This window comes from Oncorhynchus mykiss, chromosome 9 (assembly GCF_057628025.1).
Source record: "Oncorhynchus mykiss isolate SJ-2025 chromosome 9, ASM5762802v1, whole genome shotgun sequence".
NCBI lineage: Eukaryota > Metazoa > Chordata > Actinopteri > Salmoniformes > Salmonidae > Oncorhynchus > Oncorhynchus mykiss.
Window position 1 is genome coordinate 64833169 of NC_143030.1, and position 21546 is coordinate 64854714.

The following is a 21546-nucleotide window of genomic DNA, read 5'->3' on the forward strand; positions in this document are numbered from 1 at the left end:
GGTGAAGAACATCTCGTCGCTCGAGAGGTCCCTTACCTGCCGATCTATAAATTATGTCTCTGTAATCTAGCATGGGTAGGATGGTCATCTGAATCAGGGTTAGTTTGGCAGCTGGGGTGAAAGAGGAGCGATTACGATAGAGGAAACCAAGTCTAGATTTAACTTTAGCCTGTAGCTTTGATATGTGCTGAGAGGACAGTGTACCATCTAGCCATACTCCCAACTACTTGTATGAGGTGACTACCTCAACCTCTAAACCCTCAGAGGTAATAATCACACCTGTGGGGAGAGGGGCATTCTTCTTACCAAACCACATAACCTTTGTTTTGGAGGTGTTCAGAACAGGGTCAAGGGTAGCTTGTTGGAAAGCTTTGTTGTAAAAGCATTTAAAACAAAATCTGGGGAGGGGCCAGCTGAGTATAAGACTATCATCTGCATATAAATGGATGAGAGAGCTTCCTACTGCCTGAGCTATAGGAAGTCCCATTGCTTTAGGACTTGGTCAGGTGGTTTAAGCATGTCCTAGTTTAGGTCACCTAGCAGGACAAATTCAGACTTAGTGTAAGGGGCCAGGAGAGAGCTTAGGGCAGGTAGGGTACAGGCGGGTGCTGATGGAGGACGATAGCACCCAGCAACAGTCAAATATCTATTTGAAATGTTTATATTTAAAACCAGCAAATCAAATTGTTTGGGGACAGACTTGGTGGAGACAACCGAGCACTCAAGGTGATCCTTGGTAAAGATTGCCACTCCCCAACCTTTGGAAGATATGTCTTGCTAAAAAAGGTTATAACAAGAAAAGGTTAACATCAGTTTTCAAAACACTCTTCCTTACCCACGTCACAGTAATGATCATATATCATATATGCATAGTCAATTTAACTATACATTAATGTACATACTACCTAAATTGGGCCGACCAATAAGTGCTCCCGCACATTGGCTTATCGGGCCATCTGCATTGAACTAAAATAAATATTTCAGATTTCTGCATCTGAAATAAATAGTGCTTCACCTTGAAAGAGTACAGGCTCCGCTCAACTGACAACTGCTAATGTGTGTTGGTGTACTGTAGATGAAAGTGAATCTTGGCTTGTGTTGACTTCTCGGTCACTTTCCATGATCATGTTAACGATTGCTGGATCAGACATAGAGAGGGAGGGGCTTATAAAACGGAGAATTGCGTCGCTTACTTCACCAGTTTGTTTCCACATTTCAACCATCGCCTCGAATTACTTTGACGCCTCTACTATTTTCTTGTTGGGAAAAAGGTAAATAGTACGCCTTTTTAATCCATATATTGTTTTGGTTAACGTTGTAGCCTATAGTCATTATGAAATTAAATACAAAAAGATGGTACGAGCGATAAATAGAGGTTCGTTTCGAGAATGCGCAATCGACACGTTGAACTAAGATTGAAGCCTAATATAATAACCTTCTGTCTTTACGGTTACTTAGTAGTAATGGAATTTAGCTACAAAAACTGTACAACAAATCAAATTTGGCTACAACAATAGTTAACTTCGTATCCTCTGCCCCGGTGTGTTTTGTTGTGTGATTGGTGGTTCACTGCTGTGGCGAGCAATGGATGTCGCAGTCTTATAAAGTAAACTTTCAGTCAAAATGCTATAAGGCTTCTCACGTAGTAATGGTTCCAATATCTATTGTTTTTTCCCCCATAGTTATTTTGTCATATTAATTAATAGCATGCCTACATAGCTAATGCAGATAATTAGATGTGAATTGAATTTATCTGAAACAGGAAAGCAAAAAATAAGAATATATTTTTATGAACCTGTCCCCCACTATTAGAACCAACATTATTTTTATGAACCATAGCCTACATTACAGACCATTCTGGATGCTAATCGAGCACAAAACAGGGGATTTTTCATGTTGCCTAATGAAATCCAATGAGATTACATTTACCCCAGATTTGAACGCATATAGTGTTGCGCACTAAACTCTTGAAACAAATGTGTTAATCTGATGCGGGAAAAGGCCTTTCACTGTCAGCAAGCCTGTGATTCTCAACTGTTGATCAGACATCACACCCTTGTGAATTTATGAGTAATATTTTACTGGACAGTTTCTATATGTTCTTATGTGTGTTGAATCACTTTTGCCTCAGGTGACAATTAAAATGTTCCCCCACACATCAACTGATTCCTTTCATTGACACTCTTTAAAAAAAAAAGTTTTTACATCAACTGATTACTGGCCTACCCGTCAATATTTTCCTTTCATTCGTACATATTCTCAGCATACCATGCCAGTTTTCTGTCACCATTGACACAATAAAATGTGAGCCGAGCTAAACACACTAGGCCTAGACGATGCAGCAACAAGCGATAACCTGAAACTATATCACACTATTTGTAATAAAGTTATTTAATGTCTCTGGTTCAAATGGATTTTTCTTTGTGTTGATCCAGGGACTTGATACGGACTAACCATGGGTGTCGAGGGGGGAATGAAATGTGTGAAGTACCTACTCTTCTTTTTCAACTTCATCTTCTGGGTGAGTAATGCAGATGGAAGTTTGGAATCCCGACTGGCTAGGATGTGCTGCTTCTGTCCTGTGAGGTCTGTTAAGTGTTAACTTGTGGCTCTAATACAGCTCAGCATCTGGATTGATTGTGAAATGCCTCTGACACTTGGTTAACCCATCTCAGGAGTAATTCAGGGAGTTCAGTTCCTCAAACTGCTGCAGAACAATTCCATGGTTACGCTGAGATACATTTTTCATTGACAAATCTGATACCAAACAAAACCCCTGGATTTCAGAGTTTAACAAACCAAATAACTCTATGCACTTGGACTACTTTTAATAATTTCCACTGAACATTTTTACAAAAACACATTAACAGGAATAACTGTACAGATACCACATCTTTGTAACAGAATAAAACTGAGGGAGATTTGACTAATTCTGAAAGTTGATGGGGCCATCAACCATCAACTTTCAGATGAGACTGAATTAAGATGACAATTAATATTGACTGCTATTGATGTAAGCTATTACTAGGTCTTTAAGCGTTTATTCGGAAGATAACAGCTCTGTAAATATTATTTTGTGGTGCACGACTCTCGTTAATTACATTTACATGATTAGCTCAATCGGGTAATATTAATTATGGAGAAATTATTTGATAGAATAGCATGTCATATCACTTAATCCGGTATAGCCAAAGACACGACACCGTGGTTGGATTCACAAGAAGTTCATCTTTAAACCTATGTAAAATATGTTTTGTTTTCTGAATTCTTATAATGAGTATTTCTGTATTTGAATTTGGTGCTCTGCAATCTCACTGGATGTTCGCCAGATGGGACGCTAGCGTCCCACATACCCTAGAGAGGCTAATGATGGTGTTGGAGTCGTGTTTGGCCATGCAGTTGTGGTGATTGGAGTACAGGAGGGGACTAAGTACACACCGCTGAGGGGCCCCAGTGTTGAGGATCAGCATGGCAGACGTGTTGTTGCCTACCCTTACCACCTGGGGCCAGCCCATCAGGAAGTCCAGGATCCAGTTGCAGAGGGAGGTGTTTAGTCCCAGGGTCCTTAGCTTAGTGATGAGCTATGTGGTGTCGTCAATGAACAGTATTCTCACATAGGTGCTCCTTATGTCCAGTGAGATTGCGTCATCTGTGAATCTGTTGCGGCGGTATGGGAGTGGGTCTAGGGTATCCGGGAGGATGCTTTTGTCAGCCTTTCAAAACACTTCATGGCTACCAACGTAAGTGCTATGGGGCCGTAATAATTTAGGCAGGTTACATTTGCTTCCTTGGCCACAGGGATTATGGTGGTCTGCTTGAAACATGTAGATTTTACAGATTCTGTCAGGGAGAGGTTGAAAATGTCAGTGACGACATTTGCCAGTTGGTCCGCACATGCTTTGAGTACACCGGCTTTGTGCATGTTGACCTGTTTTTAAAGGTCTTGCTCACATCGGCTACCGGCGTTCACATCGGCGTTATGAGTCATCCAGAACAGCTGATGATCTCGTGCATGCTTTGGTGTTGCTTGTCACTGGACAGCTCACGTCTGGGTTTCCCTTTGTAGTCCATAATAGTTTTCAAGCCCTGCCACATATGAAAAGGACTCAATTTTAATACGGTCTTGACGCTTTGCTTGTTTGATGGTTCGTCTGAGGGCATAGTGGGATTTCTTATAAGCATCCAGATTAGTATCCGGCTCCTTGAAAGTGGCAGCTTTTGCCTTTAGCTCGATGCGGCTGTTACCTGTAATCCATGGCTTCTGGTTGGAATATGTACGTACAGTCACTGTGGGGACGATGTCATTGATGCATTTATTGATGAAGTCGAGTCGATGACTGAGGTGGTACTCAACCAACTCGATAAGGCCATAAGCAAACAAGAAAAGTGGCACTCCTATGCAGATATACTTAAATCAGTTACCAGCATGTCACATGTGCAACCAGAGGGGGAAAAAACAACCATCTTTTCTCCATACATGCATATATACAAAGCTCTCTCCTGCAAATCGGACCATAATTCTATCCTCCTGATTCCTGCTCACAAGCGAAAACTAAAGCAGGAAGTACCAGTGACACTCAATAAGTGGTCAGATGACGCAGATGCAACCGGACTGTTTTGCTAGCACAGACTGGATGGAGTAAGTTGCGGAATTCATCCAATGGCGTTGAGGTACTCCTTATGGCCTTATCGAGTTGGTTGAGTGCGGTCTTAGTGCCAGCATCGGGCTGTGGTGGTAAATAGACGGCTACGAATAATATAGATAGCGTCGTCTACAGCTTACCATAGTGTACTCTCCCTCAGGCGAGCAATACCCTGAGACTTCTTTAATATTAGACATCGCGCACCAGCTGTTATTGGTTTACCAGACGTAGCTTCTCTGTTCTGCCGGTGCATGGAAAATCCCGCCAGCTCTATATTATCCGTGTTGTCGTTCAGCAACGACTCGGTGAAACGTAAGATATTACAGTTTTTAATGCCCCCTTGGTAGGATAATTGTAATACATTTTATTTTCCAATGATTGCTTGTTAGCCATTTAGAACAGATGGCAGTGGGAGTTTACTCGCTCTCCTATGGATTCTTAGAAGGCAAATGATGGGGATTTGGACCTGTTCCCGGGAAGGCAGTATATCCTTCTCGTTGGACTTGTTAAAGGAAAAAGCATATTCCAGTTTGTGGTGAGTAATCGCTGTTCTGATGTCCAGAGGTTATTTACAGTCATAAGAGACGGTAGCAGCAACATTATGTTCAAAATAAGTTACAAATAACGCAAAAAAACAACCAACAAAATAGCAGTTGGTTAGGAGCATGTAAAACGTCAGCCAACCTATTCGGCGCCATCTTAAAATCAGCATATCAAGATCCGGATATGGACCTCTGCCAAGAGACGCATATCTGGAATCAATATAGCTTAATCTATTGAATGTGCTGAGAACACATGCAATGTATGTGTCACCATGCAACATCCTATTTTCTCTCTTCATATCTCAGGATATTGAACAAGTCCATATCCTGCTATAGGAAATGTCCATGTGTGATATTCGGAGTAATCCCAATATCATGTGTGTAAAGGGGGTGTGGTGGGGAGGAGGAGAGAGAATCAGAGGCTAAAAGTGGAATCTGAGTCTTGTGACCATTTCAGTGTTATGACAATATCATGTGACTTGTTCACTGATACAAAGCGTTCGTGTGAAAAGTTAAGATCGCTGGTCTAATCCCTTACTGTGTAGATTTCCAGACTAATTCTGGGTCTTCTCTCTTCTTGAGAGAAGGCATGTACATAGTCAATGGTAGGCTTCGTTGGGGCCTCCTATGGTAGGTACACCTATAGCTCATCTACTTTCACTGACCTCAACCCAGAGTCTCTTAGGGGTGTCAGTGGACTGACTGAATGGAATGCTCTATCAGAACATAGCAAACTCACACTACTACTTGAACAGAGCTCTGCTCAATCATGCAGCATCAACACCAAATGAACTGAATAATATTAAGAAATACTATAGATGGAAGGAAAGTAATGTGGAAATCTACCAAACAACATTCAATCCATTCAAGACAATTTCCTGAGCAAAATATTTCACTGTAATAAAGAAGGTAGAAACTTGGCAGTAGAAAACCTAAACAGTATATTTGACCTCTCAGCTTCCCTATCAAATCTAAAAATCTCAAATAGAAAACCGAAGAAAATGAACAATGATGAAGAATGGAAAAACCTAAGAAAGCAATTGAGAAACCTATCCAACCAAAAACGGGGAGACAGAACCTGAGCCTACTTCTTAACTATGGTCAGTCACTAAAACGATACAGAAATACAGTACGGAATAGAAGGAACAGCACGTCAGAAATCAGCTCAATGTAATTGAACAATTCATAGACTCTAACCACTTCTGGGAAAATTGGAAAACATTTATCTATCCAAAATGGAGGTGTATGGATAAACAACTTCTCCAATCTTTGTGGCTCCATAACCAAAGAACAGCAAAAATATATACACGATCAAATACAAATCTTAGAATCAACTACAGTTGAAGTTGGAAGTTTACATACACCTTTGCCAAATACATTTAACTTTTTATGGCTGCAAGGGCAGTCTTGAGTAGCTTGGATGAAAAGTGCCCATATCAAACGGCCTGCTCCTCAGTCATAGTTGCTCATATTTGCATATTAGTATTGGATAGAAAACACTCTGAAGTTTCTAAAACTGTTTGAATGATGTCTGTGAGCATAACAACTCATATTGGCAGGCATAATCCTGAGTTGAAATCAAAACAGGAATTCAGAAATCTGAGCTTGTATGTATTCACCAGAGTCCCCAATGAAATCCCCTTGAGATATGAATGATGTTGCACTGCCTAGGGGTTCCACTAGATGTCAACCATCAATATAAATTATAATGAGGCTTCTATGTTGTTGTGGGAGTGAATGAGAGCAGAATATATCAATGTCCATCAAGCAGCCATTTTGTGATTGCATTTTTTTCCTCATGGTAGTCACTTGCGTTCCATTGCTCACGGAGACAAGAAGGAATACTCCGGTTGGAACTTTATTGAAGCTATATGTTAAACATCCTAATGATTGATTCTGTACTTAGTGTGAAATGTTTATTTTGACCGGTAATATCACTTTTAGAAGTTTTTGTCCGATATAACGCTGACCAGAAGAAACCGCGCTAACAAAAGAAGGTATTTGGACATAAATAACGGACATTTCCGAACAAAACAAACATTTATTGTGGACCTGGGATTCCTGGAGTGCTTTCTGATGTAGATCATCAAAGGTAAGGGAATATTTATCATGTAATTTCTTGTTTATGTTGACGCCATCTTTGCGGCTGTGGTGTTTTTACTTTTGAGCGCTGTCTCAGATTATTGCATGCGTTTCTTTATCCATGAAGTTTTAAAAAAAATCTGACACAGTGGTTGCATTAAGGAGAGGTATATCTATAATTCCATGTGTATAACTATATTATCATCTGCATTTATGATGAGTATTTCTGTTGAATGAGGTGGCGATGCAAAATTACTTGATGTTTTTGGAACTAGTGAATCTAACGCGTCAATGTAAACTCAGATTGTTTTATATAAATATGAACTTTATCAAACAAAACATGCATGTATTGTGTAAGATCAAGTCCTGCGAGTGTCATCTGATGAAGAGAAAATTAATCACTAACATTGAGTTCTTTATTTTCTGGTTTTTGTGAATGCTATATTTTGCTGGAAAATGGCTGTGCTTATTGTGGTTTGGTCGAGACCTAACCTGATCTTTTGTAGTGCTTTCGCTGAAAAGCCTATTTGAAATCAGACACTTTGGTGGGATTAACAACGAGAATAGCTTTAAAATGATATAAAACACATGTATGTTTTAGGAATTGTAATTATGAGATTTCTGTGGTTTGAATTTGGCGCCCTCTATTTTCACTGATAGTTGTCATATCGATCCCGGTATCGGGATTGCAGCAGGTTAAACTCAGTTTTTCACAATTCCTGACATTTAATCCTAGTAAATATTTCCTGTCTTAGGTCAGTTAGGATCACCACTTTTATTTTAAGATGTGAAATGTCAGAATAATAAGAGTTATTTTATTTCTTTAATCACATTCCTAGTAGGTCAGTTTACATGCACTCAAATAGTATTTGGTAGCATTGCCTTTAAATTGTTTAACTTGGGTCAAATGTTTCAGGTAGCCTTCCACAAGCTTCCCATAATAAGTTGGGGGAATTTTGGCCCATTCCTCCTGACCGAGCTGGTGTAACTGCGTCAGGTTTGTAGGCCTCCTTGCTCGCGCATGCTTTTTCAGTTCTGTCCACAGATTTTCTATAGGGTTGAGGTCAGGGCTTTGTGATGGCCACTCCAATACATTGACTTTGTTGTCCTTAAGCCATTTTGCCACAACTTAGGAAGTATGCTTGGGGTCATTGTCCATTTGGAACACCCATTTGCGACCAAGCTTTCAAGCTTTTTTTATTTTTTAGACCAGAGGAAAGAGGGCCTCCTACTGGGCCTCCAACACCACTTCCAGCAGCATCTGGTCTCCCATTAAGGGACTGAAGCAAGCCAGCAGTGGTATGCAGGGTGGTGTTGCCTTTAAATTGTCCTTAAGCCATTTTGCTACAACTTTGGAAGCATGCTTGAGGTTCAATGTCTATTTGGAAGACCCATTTGCGACCAAGCTTTAACTTCCTGACGGATGTCTTGAGATGTTGCTTCAATATATCCACAGTATTTTCCTGCCTCATGATGCCATCAATTCTGTGAAGTGCACCAGTCCCTCCTGCAGCAAAGCACCCCCACAACATGATGCTGCCACCTACGTGCTTCACGGTTGGGATGGTGTTCTTTGGCTTGCAAGCCTCCCCCTTTTTCCTCCAAACATAACGATGGTCATTATGGCCAAACAGGTCTACTTTTGTTTCATCAGACCAGAGGACATTTCTCCAAAATGTACGGTCTTTATCCCCAAGTGTAGTTGCAAACCGTAGTCTGGCTTTTTTATGGTGGTTTTGAAACGGAGGCTTCATCCTTGCTGAGCGGCCTTTCAGGTTTTCGATATAGGACTCGTTTTACTGTGGATATAGATACTTTTGTACCTGTTTCCTCCAGCATCTTCACAAGGTCTTTTGCTGTTGTTCTGGGATTGATTTGCACCTTTCGCACTAAAGTACGTTCATCTCTAGGTGACAATGTGTCTCCTTGCTGAGCGGTATAACGTCTGCGGGGTCTCATGGTGTTTAAATTTGCGTACTATTGTTTGTACAAATGAACGTGGTACCTTCAGGCGTTTGGAAATTGCTCCCAAGGATGAACCAGACTTGTGGAGGTCTACTTTTTTTGTGGCAGTCTACGTCAAAAAAAGATTTCTGAGGTCTTGGTTGATTTTCTTTTGAATTTCCGATGATGTCAAGCAAAGAGGCACTGAGTTTGAAGGTAGGCTTTGAAATACATCCACAGGTACACCTCCAATTGACTCAGGCTAATTGACATCATTTATCAGAAGCTTCTGAAGCCATGACACAATTTTTCTGGAATTTTCCAAGCGGTTTATAGGCACAGTCAACTCAGTGTATGTAAACTTCTGACCCACTGGAATTATGATACAGTGAAATAATCTGTCTGCAAACAATTGTTGGAAAAATTACTTGTCATGCACGAAGTAGATGTCCTAACCGACTTGCCAAAACTATAGTTTAACTTCTTATGGCTGCCATCCCGTTAACGGGATAATTGTCATCAACAACCGCTGAAATTGCATATAATATTACAAAAAATATTTATATTCATGAAATCACAAGTGCAATATAGCAAAACACAGCTTAGCCTTTTTGTTAATCCACCTGTCGTGTCAGATTTTGAAAATATGCTTTACAGCGAAAGCAAACCAAGCGTTTGTAAATTTATCGATCGCTCGACAAAACATTATGTACACCTAGCATCAAGTAGCTTGGTCACAAATCAGAAAAGCAATCAAATTAATCGTTTACCTTTGCTCTTCGGATGTTTTCACTCACGAGACTCCCAGTTACACAAATGTTCCTTTTGTTCCAAAAATATTATTTTTATATCCAAAATACCTCCGTTTGTTTGGTGCGTTATGTTCAGAAATCCACAGGAAAGAGCGGTCACGACAACAGACAAATTCCAAATGGTATGTATCCGTAATGTCCACATTTTTAATAATCAATCCTCAGGTTTTTTTTTAAATATATCATCGACAATATATCAACCGCAACTGTCTTTTTCAGTCGGCGAGGGAAAGGCCATGGCTGCCCAAACTCTGTTACGCATACAAAAGGCTGCTGGCACCCGGCCATACAATGATGCGATGTTATCTTTCTCGCTCATTTTTCAAAATTAAAAACCTGAAACTGTCTAAAGACTGACACCTTGAGGAAGCGATAGGAAAAGGAATCTGGTTGATTTCCCTTTAAATGGAGCAAAGGTGGCTATGGAACATGGAGTTTTCAAAATAGAAGCCACTTCCTGTTTTGATTTTCCTCAGGGTTTCGCCTGCAATATCAGTTCTGTTATACTCACAGACAATATTTTGACAGTTTTGGAAACTTTTTAGTGCTTTCTATCCAATACTAATAATAATATGCATATATTCGCAACTGAGACTGGGGAGCCATAAGAAGTTAAGAAATGTGTGGAGTGGTTGAAACACTTCGGTTGGTGTCATTAACTAGTTTATGTAAACTTCTGATTTCAACTGTATTAGGCTCCCAGAACCCACTGGATTCTGCAATTACATTGAATGAACTACAGGACAAAATGCAAACCCTCCAATCCAAAAATGCCTGTGGTGTTGATGGTATCCTAAATTAAATGATAAAATGGACAGACTACAAATTCCACTTGGCTATATTTAAACTCTTAACATCCTCAGCTCTGGCATATTCCTCTATCTGGAACCAAGGACTGATCACCCAATCCACAAGTGGAGACAAATTTGACCCCAATAACTACCATGGGATATGCGTCAACAGCAACCTTGGAAAAATCCTCTGCATGATCATTAACAGCTGACTCGTACATTTCCTCAGTGAAAACAATGTACTGAGCAAATGTCAAATTGGCTTTTTACCAAATTACTGTACAACAGACCACGTATTCACCTTGCACACCATAATTGACAAACAAACCAAAGGCAAAGTTTTCTTATGCTTTGTTGATTTCAAAAAAGCTTTTGACTCAATTTGGCATTAGGGCCTGCTATACAAATTGATGGAACGTGGTGTTGGGGGGTAAAAACATACGACGTTATAAAATCCATGTACACAATTTATTTTATTTAGCTAGGCCAGTCAGTTAAGTACAAATTCTTATTTACAATGACTGCCTAGCCCGGGCGACGTGGGGTCAATTGTGCACCCTCAAATGGGACTCCCAATCACAGCCGGTTGTGTTACAGCCTGGAATCAAACCAGGGTCTGTAGTGATGTCTCTAGAACTGAAATGGAGTGCCTTAGACCACTGTGCCACTCGGGAGCCCACAAACAACAAGTGTGCGGTTAAAATTGTCATTTTTTTCCATAGGGACAGGGGGTGAGACAGGGATGCAACTTAACACCCACCCTCTTCAATATATATATCTCAACGAATTGGCGAGGGAACTAGAACAGTCTGCAGCACCCGGCCTTATTGTACTAGAATCTGAAGTCAAATGTCTACTATTTGCTGATGATCCTGTCTCCAACCAAGGACGGTGTACAGCAGCACCTAGATCTTCTGTGCAGATCTTGTCAGACCTGGGCCCTGACAGTAAATCTCACAAAAACAGCAGTGTTTCAAAAAAGGTCCAGTTGCCAGGACCACGAATACCAATTACATCTAGACACCATTGTCCTAAGAGCACACAAACTATACATACCTCAGCCTAAACATCAGCGCCACAGCTACCTTCCACCAAGCTGTGAAAAATCTGAGAGACAATGCAAGAAGGGGCTTCTATGCCATCAAAATAAACATAATTCGACATACCGTTTAGAGTCTGGCTAAAAATACTTGAATCAGTTATGGAACCCATTGCCCTTTATGGTTGAGGTCTGGGGTCTGCTCATCAAATTCACAAAATGGGACAAACACCAAATTGAGACTGCAATTTTCAGCAAAAATATCCTCCGCGTACAATGGAGAACACCAAATAATGCATGCAGAGCAGAATTAGGCTGATACCCGCTAATGATAAAAATCCAGAAAAAAGCAGTTAAATTCTACAATCACCTAAAAGAAAGCGATTCCCAAACCTTCCATAACCTACAGAGAAATTAACCTGGAGAAGAGCCCCCTAAGCAAGCTGGTCCTGGGGCTCTGTTCACAAACAGAGCCCCAGGACAGCAACACAATTAGACCCGACCAAATCATGAGAGAACCGAAAGGTAATTACTTGACACATTGGAAAGAATTTACAAAAAACAGCGCAAACTAGAATGCTATTTGGCCCTAAATGGAGTACACAGTGGCAGAATGCCTGACCACTGTGACTGACCCACAATTGAGGAAATCTTTGTGTACAGACTCTGAGCATAGCCTTGTTATTGAGAGAGGCTGCTGAAGACAGACCTGGCTCTCAAGGGAAGACGGCCTATGTGCACACTGCCCACAAAATGAGGTGGAAATTGAGTTGCACTTCCTAAAATCCTGCCAAATGTATGACCATATTAGAGAAACACACTTCCCTCAGATTAAACAGACCTACAAAGAATTTGAAAACAACTCCAGCTCAAATAACCTCCCATATCTATTGGGTGAAATCCCACAGTGTGCAATCACAGCAGGATGTGACCTGTTGCTACAAGAAAAGGGCAACCAGTGAAGAACAAACACCATTGTAAATGCAACTTATATTTGTTTATTTTCTAACTATTTGCACATCATTACGACACTGTATATAGATAGACATTACATTTGAATTGTCTTTTATTCTTTTGGAACTTTTGAGTAATGTTTACTGTAAAACATTTAAAAAAAAATCTATTTCACTTGCTTTAGCAATGTAAACATATGCTTCCCATGCCAAGAGAGCCCCTTAAATTGAGAGGGAGATTTCCCTCCTTCTTTTTGGGTGTTTTAATAGCACACAGTTCATTTTATTTTTACATGATAATCTTAGTGAGTGATGTTTTTTAAAATGTTTATAATAGAACATTTGTGACATGTAGGCCTACATTTAGTTTCATGGCCACTCTCTCCTGTGTTATCGTGTTTGTGTCTGTGTACCTACCTCTCCACTATATAGAAACCAGGCAGCGAGTAATCCTAATCATAACCCATGTCAAGTATTTACATTGGGGTTACCAATGATGAAAGGACCAAAGTGGGGGCTGGATGTACCTAGATAAAAAGAAAATATATATATTTTGTATAAGTATATTTTGTTGGGTTCTTCCTCCTGTATCTTGAATCACAACTTTAATGAATGATTATCCATAATGGTAGCATCCACGATTGTGACTCAAATTACACATTATTCAACATTCAGTTCCTATTGAGCAAAGCACAATCTGAAAAACAAACTGGAAATGCATCCAACAAGTTTGTAGAGTCACAAGCTTGATGTAGTCATTGCATGCTAGGAATATGGGACCGAATACTAAGGTTTTGACTTTGAATTTGTCCAAATACTTCTCTTCAAATGGGGGGAGGACTAAGTACTAATTTTCAAATGACTACCATCTCTTTTAAAGTAAAGATGCAGCAAATGTGACTACATGGTTACCTCAAAGTATTTTCTCGTTTGTGAACTAATATGGATCAAGGACATTTGAATGCTAATTTAGGACCCAGCAACCTGACTGGTTCCAGCATTCCTGAGTGACAAGGGGTTACTAGAAGTTGCTCTGGGTCTGAATGCTATTCTGAACTCATTACAGGACCTGAAACATCTTTTGATTGAGACTGCGTTAAGCCAGGATCTGATGTACATTAGTCTTACATACACTTTAGTACTTTCTTGCCATTTTTTAAATTATGGCCTCTGATAATAACAAATGTATAATTCAGTTGTACAGATTATGAAATTGTCTTCACATGCTTTGGTTTAGACTAGGATCCCATTCACATACATATTTCAAAACGTTTTAATATCTGTTATGTTGTACAATGGTTGTAGAAAACCGTGTGTGAAGATGTACATTTGTGACTTCTAATCATGTACTCCGTCTCTCTGTTTCTTTCTCTCTAGCTGTGTGGTCTGACTCTAGTAGTTCTGGGAGTCTTGGTTCAGGTGGCTGTCCACAACACCGTAGTGATCAATAATGTCTCAGCCTCGTCAGCCCCCATTGTCCTCATTGTGGTGGGGGTCGTTGTCTTCTTCATCGCCTTTTTCGGCTGCTGTGGAGCCTGGAAGGAGAGCTACTGCATGGTCACCATGGTATGTTCACGTGTAACATGACACGCATGATATAACCTCTATGCAGTAGAACTGCTGCATAGTGGTCACCATGATATAACCTCTATGCAGTAGAACTGCTGCATAGTGGTCACCATGATATTCCAAACAAAGTGTTGTATACACGTTTGATCTTGTGTCCACATAGGGCTGTGGCGGTCATTAAATTATGTCGGCTGGTGATTTATCAAGCAAATAACTGCTGGTCTCACAGTAATTGACTGTTAATTAACAAACACATTTAGCATCTCCTGGCTTCTCCACACAGCCTGCAGACCATAGGAACATCTACATTTTTTAAGTCTAATAAATCCATGTAATATAGCCTACACCTTCACAATAAATCCATTTATTTCAGACTGGTCTGAAGAAAATGTAGTCTATTTCAGAACAGAATAGCGTACTCTGATTTGTCCTTATGTTAGGCCCTGATCTGGCTATGCCATTTGGCTGTGGGCTACACTAGTTAATTTAGCAGACGAGATTTGCTTATAATTCTGTAGCATTTTATAGTAATGAAGAATATAATTGAAAATAGCTGAATAAAATAGGAAGCATACTTTCTCAATGATTTGAGGGGTTAACAAAGCGACATGCTTAATTTAGAGATTTATCTAACTTTAGTTGTGATAAAAATGCTGGGCTATATGTTTTAGATTTTGAAATCATTGTCAGACTGCATGATGTGACTGATTTGAAAAAAGGTGCATGAAAAGGTGCTCTGCTTTTTTTTTTTTTGTGCAGGCTGTACACATTTCATCACTCTCATTGACAATTTTGACAAGCACTTGATAATGCGGCATCCCCTTTGTGAGGATGTAACGACCCGCCGCCTTTTGCGGCCTGTGGCTGTTGTGCCCTAGGGCTGAATATAATCATAATTCCCTTCTCCCGTCTGCGTGTTCCGAAGCACCTCACTCGCATGGTTCTCTCAGATTTCTCAATACTTATTAGTCAATGCCCTTCACGTGATCGGGTCCTTCTCACAGGCTACAAGTGATACGAACCTTGACGCAGTCAACTCTTTCTCACGCAATTATATAGCCTATGTTGCTCAACATGAGCTCATGGGCTTTCATGATTTTCAAATACCTTTGCATTAATGTCCGAGTGATTAGGGACAGCAGGGTAGTCTAGTGGTTAGAGTGTTGGGCCAGTAACCAAAAGATTGCTAGATCGAATCCCCGAGCTGACAAGGTAAAAATATCTGTCATTCTGCCCCTGAACAAGGCAGTTAACCCACTTTTCCCTGGTAGGTCGTCACTGTAAATAAGAATTTGTTGACTTGCCTTGTTAAATAATAAAATTAGAGGGACCGTAGAGTGCTAAGTACCAAGCAGTACATTTGCTTGGAAAAGCCTATTACCTTGACTAAACCGTCATATGGAATTTGACTGCCATCATGACTTGTGAACGCCGGTGTGGCGGTAATACGGTCACCGTAACAACCCTATGTCCACATACGTTTGATCTTGTTTTGGAAAAGTAGTCTGAACCAATGCATCTGTTGCCTAGATGCATCTGACAATGCATCTAGGCAACATTTAGTCTAGTGAATATATTTTTTGTTCCATAAAGACGATAAAATTGTACATGAAAAGTACATGACGTGGACACCCCTTCAAACTAGTGGATTCTGCTACTTCAGACACACCCGTTGCTGACAGGTGGAAAAAATCGAGCACACTGTCATGCAATCTCCATAGACAAACATTGGCAGTAGAATGGCCCTACTCAAGAGCTCAGTGACTTTCAACGTGACACCTTTTTATAGGATGTCACCTTTCCAACAAGTCAGTTTGGTAAAATTTCTGCCCTGCTAGAGCTGCCCTGGCCAACTGTTAGTTCTTGTCCTCGGTTACAGCTGTCCTCCGTTGCAACACTCACTACAGAGTTCCAAACTGCCTTTGGAAGCAATGTCAGCACAATAACTGTTGAGAGGGAGCTTCATAAAAAAAAAAGGAAGCCATTTAATGTGTTTCCATGACCGAGCAGCTGCACACAAGCCTAAGATGACCATGCACAATGCCAAGCATTGGCTGGAGTGGTGTAAAGCTCAAAGCCATTGGACTCTGGAGCAGTGGAATCGCGTTCTCTGGAGTGTTAAATCACACTTCACCATCTGGCAGTCCGACAGACAAATCTGGGTTTGGCGGAAGGCAAGAGAACGCTACAATGCATAGTGCCAAATGTAACATTTTGTGGAGGAGGGATAATGGTCTGGGACTGTTTCATGGTTCGGGCTAAGCCCCTGATTTCCAGTGAAGGGAAATCAACGCTACAGCATAAAATGACATCCTAGACAATTCTGTGCTTTTAACTTTTTGGCAACAGTTCGGGGAATGCCCGTTCCGGTTTCAGCATGACAATACCCCCGTGCACAAAGAGATCCGTACAGAAATTGTTTGAGATTTGGTGTGGAATAATTTGACTGGCCTGAACAGAGCACTGACCTCAACACCATCGAACGAACACCTTTGGGATGAATTGGAACACCGACTGCAAGCCAGGCCTAATCACGCAACATCCGTGCCCGACGCTCTTGTGGTTGAATGCTGCAGGGCCTTGCTTCCAATGTTCCAACACCTAGTGGAAAGCCTTACCAGACGAGTGGAGGATGTTATCGCAGCAAAGGGAGGACCAACTCCATTATAATGCCCATGATTTTGGAATGTTCAAGAGCATGAGTCTACATACTTTTGGCCATGTAATATATTTTACAATAGCTCAATCTAAATCCTTATACATTTTTTTGCTTATTTGTTTAAATCCTTTAATCTTCCAAAAATAGCTAATATTTTTCATTTGTATATTTTCTCCCAAGTTCTCTCTCCTTCTGGGTCTGATCATTATCACGGAGATTGGTGCGGCCATCGCTGGATATGTCTTCAGAGGCAACGTGAGTATACTCGTATTTCAGGCAGCTTCTTTTTTCTCTTTTTTTTTACGTCTAATTATCTATACTATAACGTATGTACAGTCCACACCTATCAACTTCATTTTGTAATTACACAAGTTAACCATGTTTTTCTTTATTTAGCTGACAGTCATTGTCCATGAGAGTCTCAATGACATGGTCACCAAATACAGCAACGGCACCGACGAATTCCAGAAGGCCCTGGATAACCTGCAGATTGATGTTGGTATCAACCATTAAGTATTGGTAGATGGTAGATCTATATACTTTGGAACAAAAGAAACAATTGACATACACTAGCTAGTTTTCCATCCAATTGGAGATTGGTTTTCATGCGAATATTCAAAAATCTGCATAATGACAATGTACACACTTTTATACCAGAGATGTTTCCATCAAATTGACTTGTTGCAGATAAATGGCTGCGCGTGAGGACGTAGTGCACATAAAAATACATTTTGCGGTTAAATTCCCCAAAATAAAAAGGTTCAATGGGTTTCCATCACATTTTCAACTCTACTGATATTTTCTTCACAATTTTTGTGCCCACTCTGGTATTGGCACCTGTGCTCTAGCCAACAGCTGGCATGTAGTGCGGTTATAGCCTACATGAGATTATTACGCACAAGTGTTTTTGTTTGTCAAATGACATCCAAGCATCGACGATCACCAGAATAAGACCCTCAATATTTATTGGAAAGGAGCATCAAGCTCCTCACATTGCACATTCACCACCCTGTGAAGTTCATCGTAACTTATTTCATCTGTAGCTGAATAAACTGCATGCTTTCCCAACGAGTCATAGTTGGAGGACCACAAATGTCATCACATGACTCCAAGTTTACTTCGAATTGATGGTAATATAAATATTTCCACATTAAAGCATTTCCATTTATATTTCATGCTAATTCATTTTAACGTTTTGTTGATGTTTGGAAAGTTTACCGACAAATGTTATGTTTCCATCAGGACTGTCATTACATTGCAACATACTACTGCAAATCTAGACATTTCACTGCACTCAATCCTGCATCTTACATTTGTCGTAATGTGAAGAGTTTGCATTCTGTGTGTCTTACTTTATTTGTTTAATTTGGTACCTCGTGTAACATGACTATCTTGTTAGTGTGTCTACTATGCCACGATGTTTATCTTGTCTTTATCTTCTGTTGACATTGAGGAATATCCTGGCCTGATCCGGTCTGTTTCCCTCGTTGAACTTACTAACCTTACTACCTAATTTTGCCGTTGTCTCTTCCTCTATCTGGCTTTCCCTGTATACCTTTCATGTTCAAACTCATTCTCAACCTTCTTGCTGTTCTTCATCCAGCTGAAATGCTGTGGAGTGATCAACGCCACTGATTGGAGAGGCAACTTTGGGCCTGGCACAAACTCTGTGCCAGACTCCTGCTGTGTCAATGACACCGCTGGCTGTGGTCAGGGGGCCATGGAGGATTCAAGTAAGGTGCACCAGATGGTAAGGTTCAACCCAGTGGTTGTTTTGTTTTTTGCGTGAAATAAAAACACCAATTCATCCAAGCAAAAAGACCTCCAGAACAGTGTATTGGAGTTGGGAATGACATTTTCTCTGATTGCTATCTAGGGGTGTCAGACTGTTGTGGAGGAGCTGTTGAAGAAGAACATCATGTGGGTCATTGTAGCGGCACTGGTGATCGCTTTCCTGCAGGTAGGAACAAACACAAAGCATATACATTTGCACACACAAATCCTGGGCTCAGAAGACGCATAGATTGTAGATGCTAGTTCAACACACACAGTGCCTTCGGAACATATTCAGACCCCATGACTTTTTCAACATTTTGTTAGGGTACAGCCTTATTCCTCAATCTACACACACTACCCCATAATGACAAAGCAAAAACTTATTTTTTCATGTTTTTAATATATAGCCAATACAAAACTGATCACATTTACATAAGTATTCAGACCCTTTACTCAGTACTTTGTTGAAGCACCTTTGGCAGCGATTACAGTCTTGGGTGTGACTCTACAAGCTTGGCACACCTGTATTTGGGCAGTTTCTCCCATTCTTCTCTGCTGATCCCCTCAAGCTCTGTCAGGTTGGATGGGGAGTGGTGCTGCACAACTATTTTCTTGTCTCTAGTAGATGTTTGATTGGGTTCAAGTCCGTGCTCTGGCTGGGCCACTCAAGGACATTGAGACTTGTCCCAAAGCCACTCCTACGTTTTGGCTGTGTGCTTAGGGTCGTTGTCCTGTTAGGTGACCCTTTGCCCCAAGTCTGCCCTGGAGCAGGTTTTCATCAAGGATCTCTCTGTACTTTGCTCTGCTCATCTTTCCCTCGATCCTGACTAGTCTCCCAGTCCCTGTTGCTGAAAAACATCCCCACAGCATGATGATCCACCACCATACTTCACCGTAAGGATGGTGCCAGGTTTCCTCCAGATGTGACGCTTGGCATTCAGGCCAAAGAGTTCAATCTTGGTTCCATCAGACCAGAGAATCTTGTTTCTCATGGTCTGAGTCTTTAGGTGCCTTTTGGCAAACCCCAAGTGGGCTGTCATGTGCCTTTTCAGTGAGGAGTCTCTTCCGTCTGGCCCCTCTATCATAAAGACTTGATTGGTGGAGTGCTGCAGAGATGGTTGTCCTTCTGGTAGGTTCTCCCATCTCCACAGAAGAACTCAAAAGCTCTGTCAGAGTGACCATCGGGTTCTTGGTCACCTCCCTGACCAAGGCCTTTCTCCGCCGATTGCTCAGTTTGGCCGGGCGGCCAGCTCTAGGAAGAGTTGGTGGTTCCAAACTTCTTCCATTTAAGAATGATGGATGCCACTGCTCTTGGGACCCATGCTGCAGAATTATTTTGGTACCCGTCCCCAGATCTGTGCCTCGACACAAACCAGTCTCTGAACTCTCTGGACAATTCCAAGGCTGCAACACATAGCTGCAGCCTTGGCAGCAGCTAATGGGGATCCATAATAAATATAATCAAGTTGTAAAAACATCTCAAAGTTGATCAATGGAAACAGGATGCAATTTTGGTATGTTTTTTTGTTTTGAGTAAATTTTGCTAAAATTTCTATACCCGTTTTAACTTTGTCATTCTGGTGTATTGTCGATTGCTGAGGAAATGGTTATATTTAATTCATTTTCGAATAAGGCTGTAATGTAAAGTGGGAAAAGTCAAGGTGTCTGAATACTTTCCGAAGGCACTTTATTTATTTAATATATATTATACTGTTTTCTAACTGATTTTGTGTGTTTTCAGATCATGGGCATCATATTCGCCTGTATGTTGATGAGGGGCATTCGCAGTGGCTACGAAGTCATGTGATCATTCTGCCAATGAGGGGAGTGGCTCAGTCCGCTGCTCTCTTATGTCAAATTATGTTCCAATATTTGTGATTGAGTAACATCTATCATTTCTTTACAAATTTCTTATTCTCAATGTAAACACATAACAGGTGACTTTGCATTGAGGCCAACATGTAACCTGCCAAGAATATCAATGTTGAGTCATTTTGAGAAAATTATGTATTTAAATAGAGCAGCATTCTGAAATTGGAGTTTGCACTTGTTTTTGTTGACTCACATTTTTAACCTTGATTTTATCAACGTTTTTCTACTCAATACTTTTTCTGATAAATACATTCTAGTCTAATGTTCTTGCTGATTCACATTAAAGATTTCAGTTAATGTTTCACCTTTGTTTGACTCCGACACGCTCTAGTGTTGTCCAAGTGGAACATTCTTTGGCTCCTCACTGAATCTACACTGAACAAATATAAACACAACATGTAAAGTGTTTTCATGAGCTGAAATAAAAGATTCCTGTAATGTTCCATTGGCACAAAAAGCAAATTTCTCTCAAATGTTGTGCATACATTTGTTTACATCCCTGTTAGTGAGCATTTCTCCTTTCACAAAATAAACAATTCAACTGACAAGTGTGGCATTTCAAGAAGCTGATTAAACAGCATGATCATTACATGTGCGTGCACCTTGTGCTGGGGACCATAAGGCCACTTTAAAATGTGCAGTTTTGTCACAACACAATACCAGAGATGTCTCAAGTTGAGGGAGTGTGCAATTGGCATGCTGACTGCAGGAATGTCTACCAGAGCTTTTGCAGGAGGTTAATTTCTCAACCATAAGCTGCCTCAATGTAATTTTAGAGACTGGCAGTACATACAACCAACTTCACAACCATGTGTAACTATGCCAGCCCAGAACCTCCACATTGGGCTTCACCTGTGGGATCAT

At 40.6% G+C, this 21546-nt stretch overlaps 1 protein-coding gene across 1 annotated transcript; it reads left to right on the forward strand.

Annotated features, from left to right (window-relative positions):
- Positions 1 to 1112: 1112 nt before the first annotated feature.
- LOC110532545 (CD63 antigen) lies at positions 1113 to 21230 on the forward strand. The gene is made up of 8 exons (XM_021616532.3): positions 1113 to 1271; positions 2436 to 2521; positions 14184 to 14372; positions 17215 to 17289; positions 17431 to 17529; positions 18638 to 18784; positions 18911 to 18994; positions 20552 to 21230. Exons 2-8 carry the CDS (start codon positions 2456 to 2458, stop codon positions 20615 to 20617), a joined length of 726 nt encoding a protein of 241 aa, XP_021472207.1. The 5' UTR covers positions 1113 to 1271; positions 2436 to 2455; the 3' UTR covers positions 20618 to 21230.
- Positions 21231 to 21546: the final 316 nt, after the last annotated feature.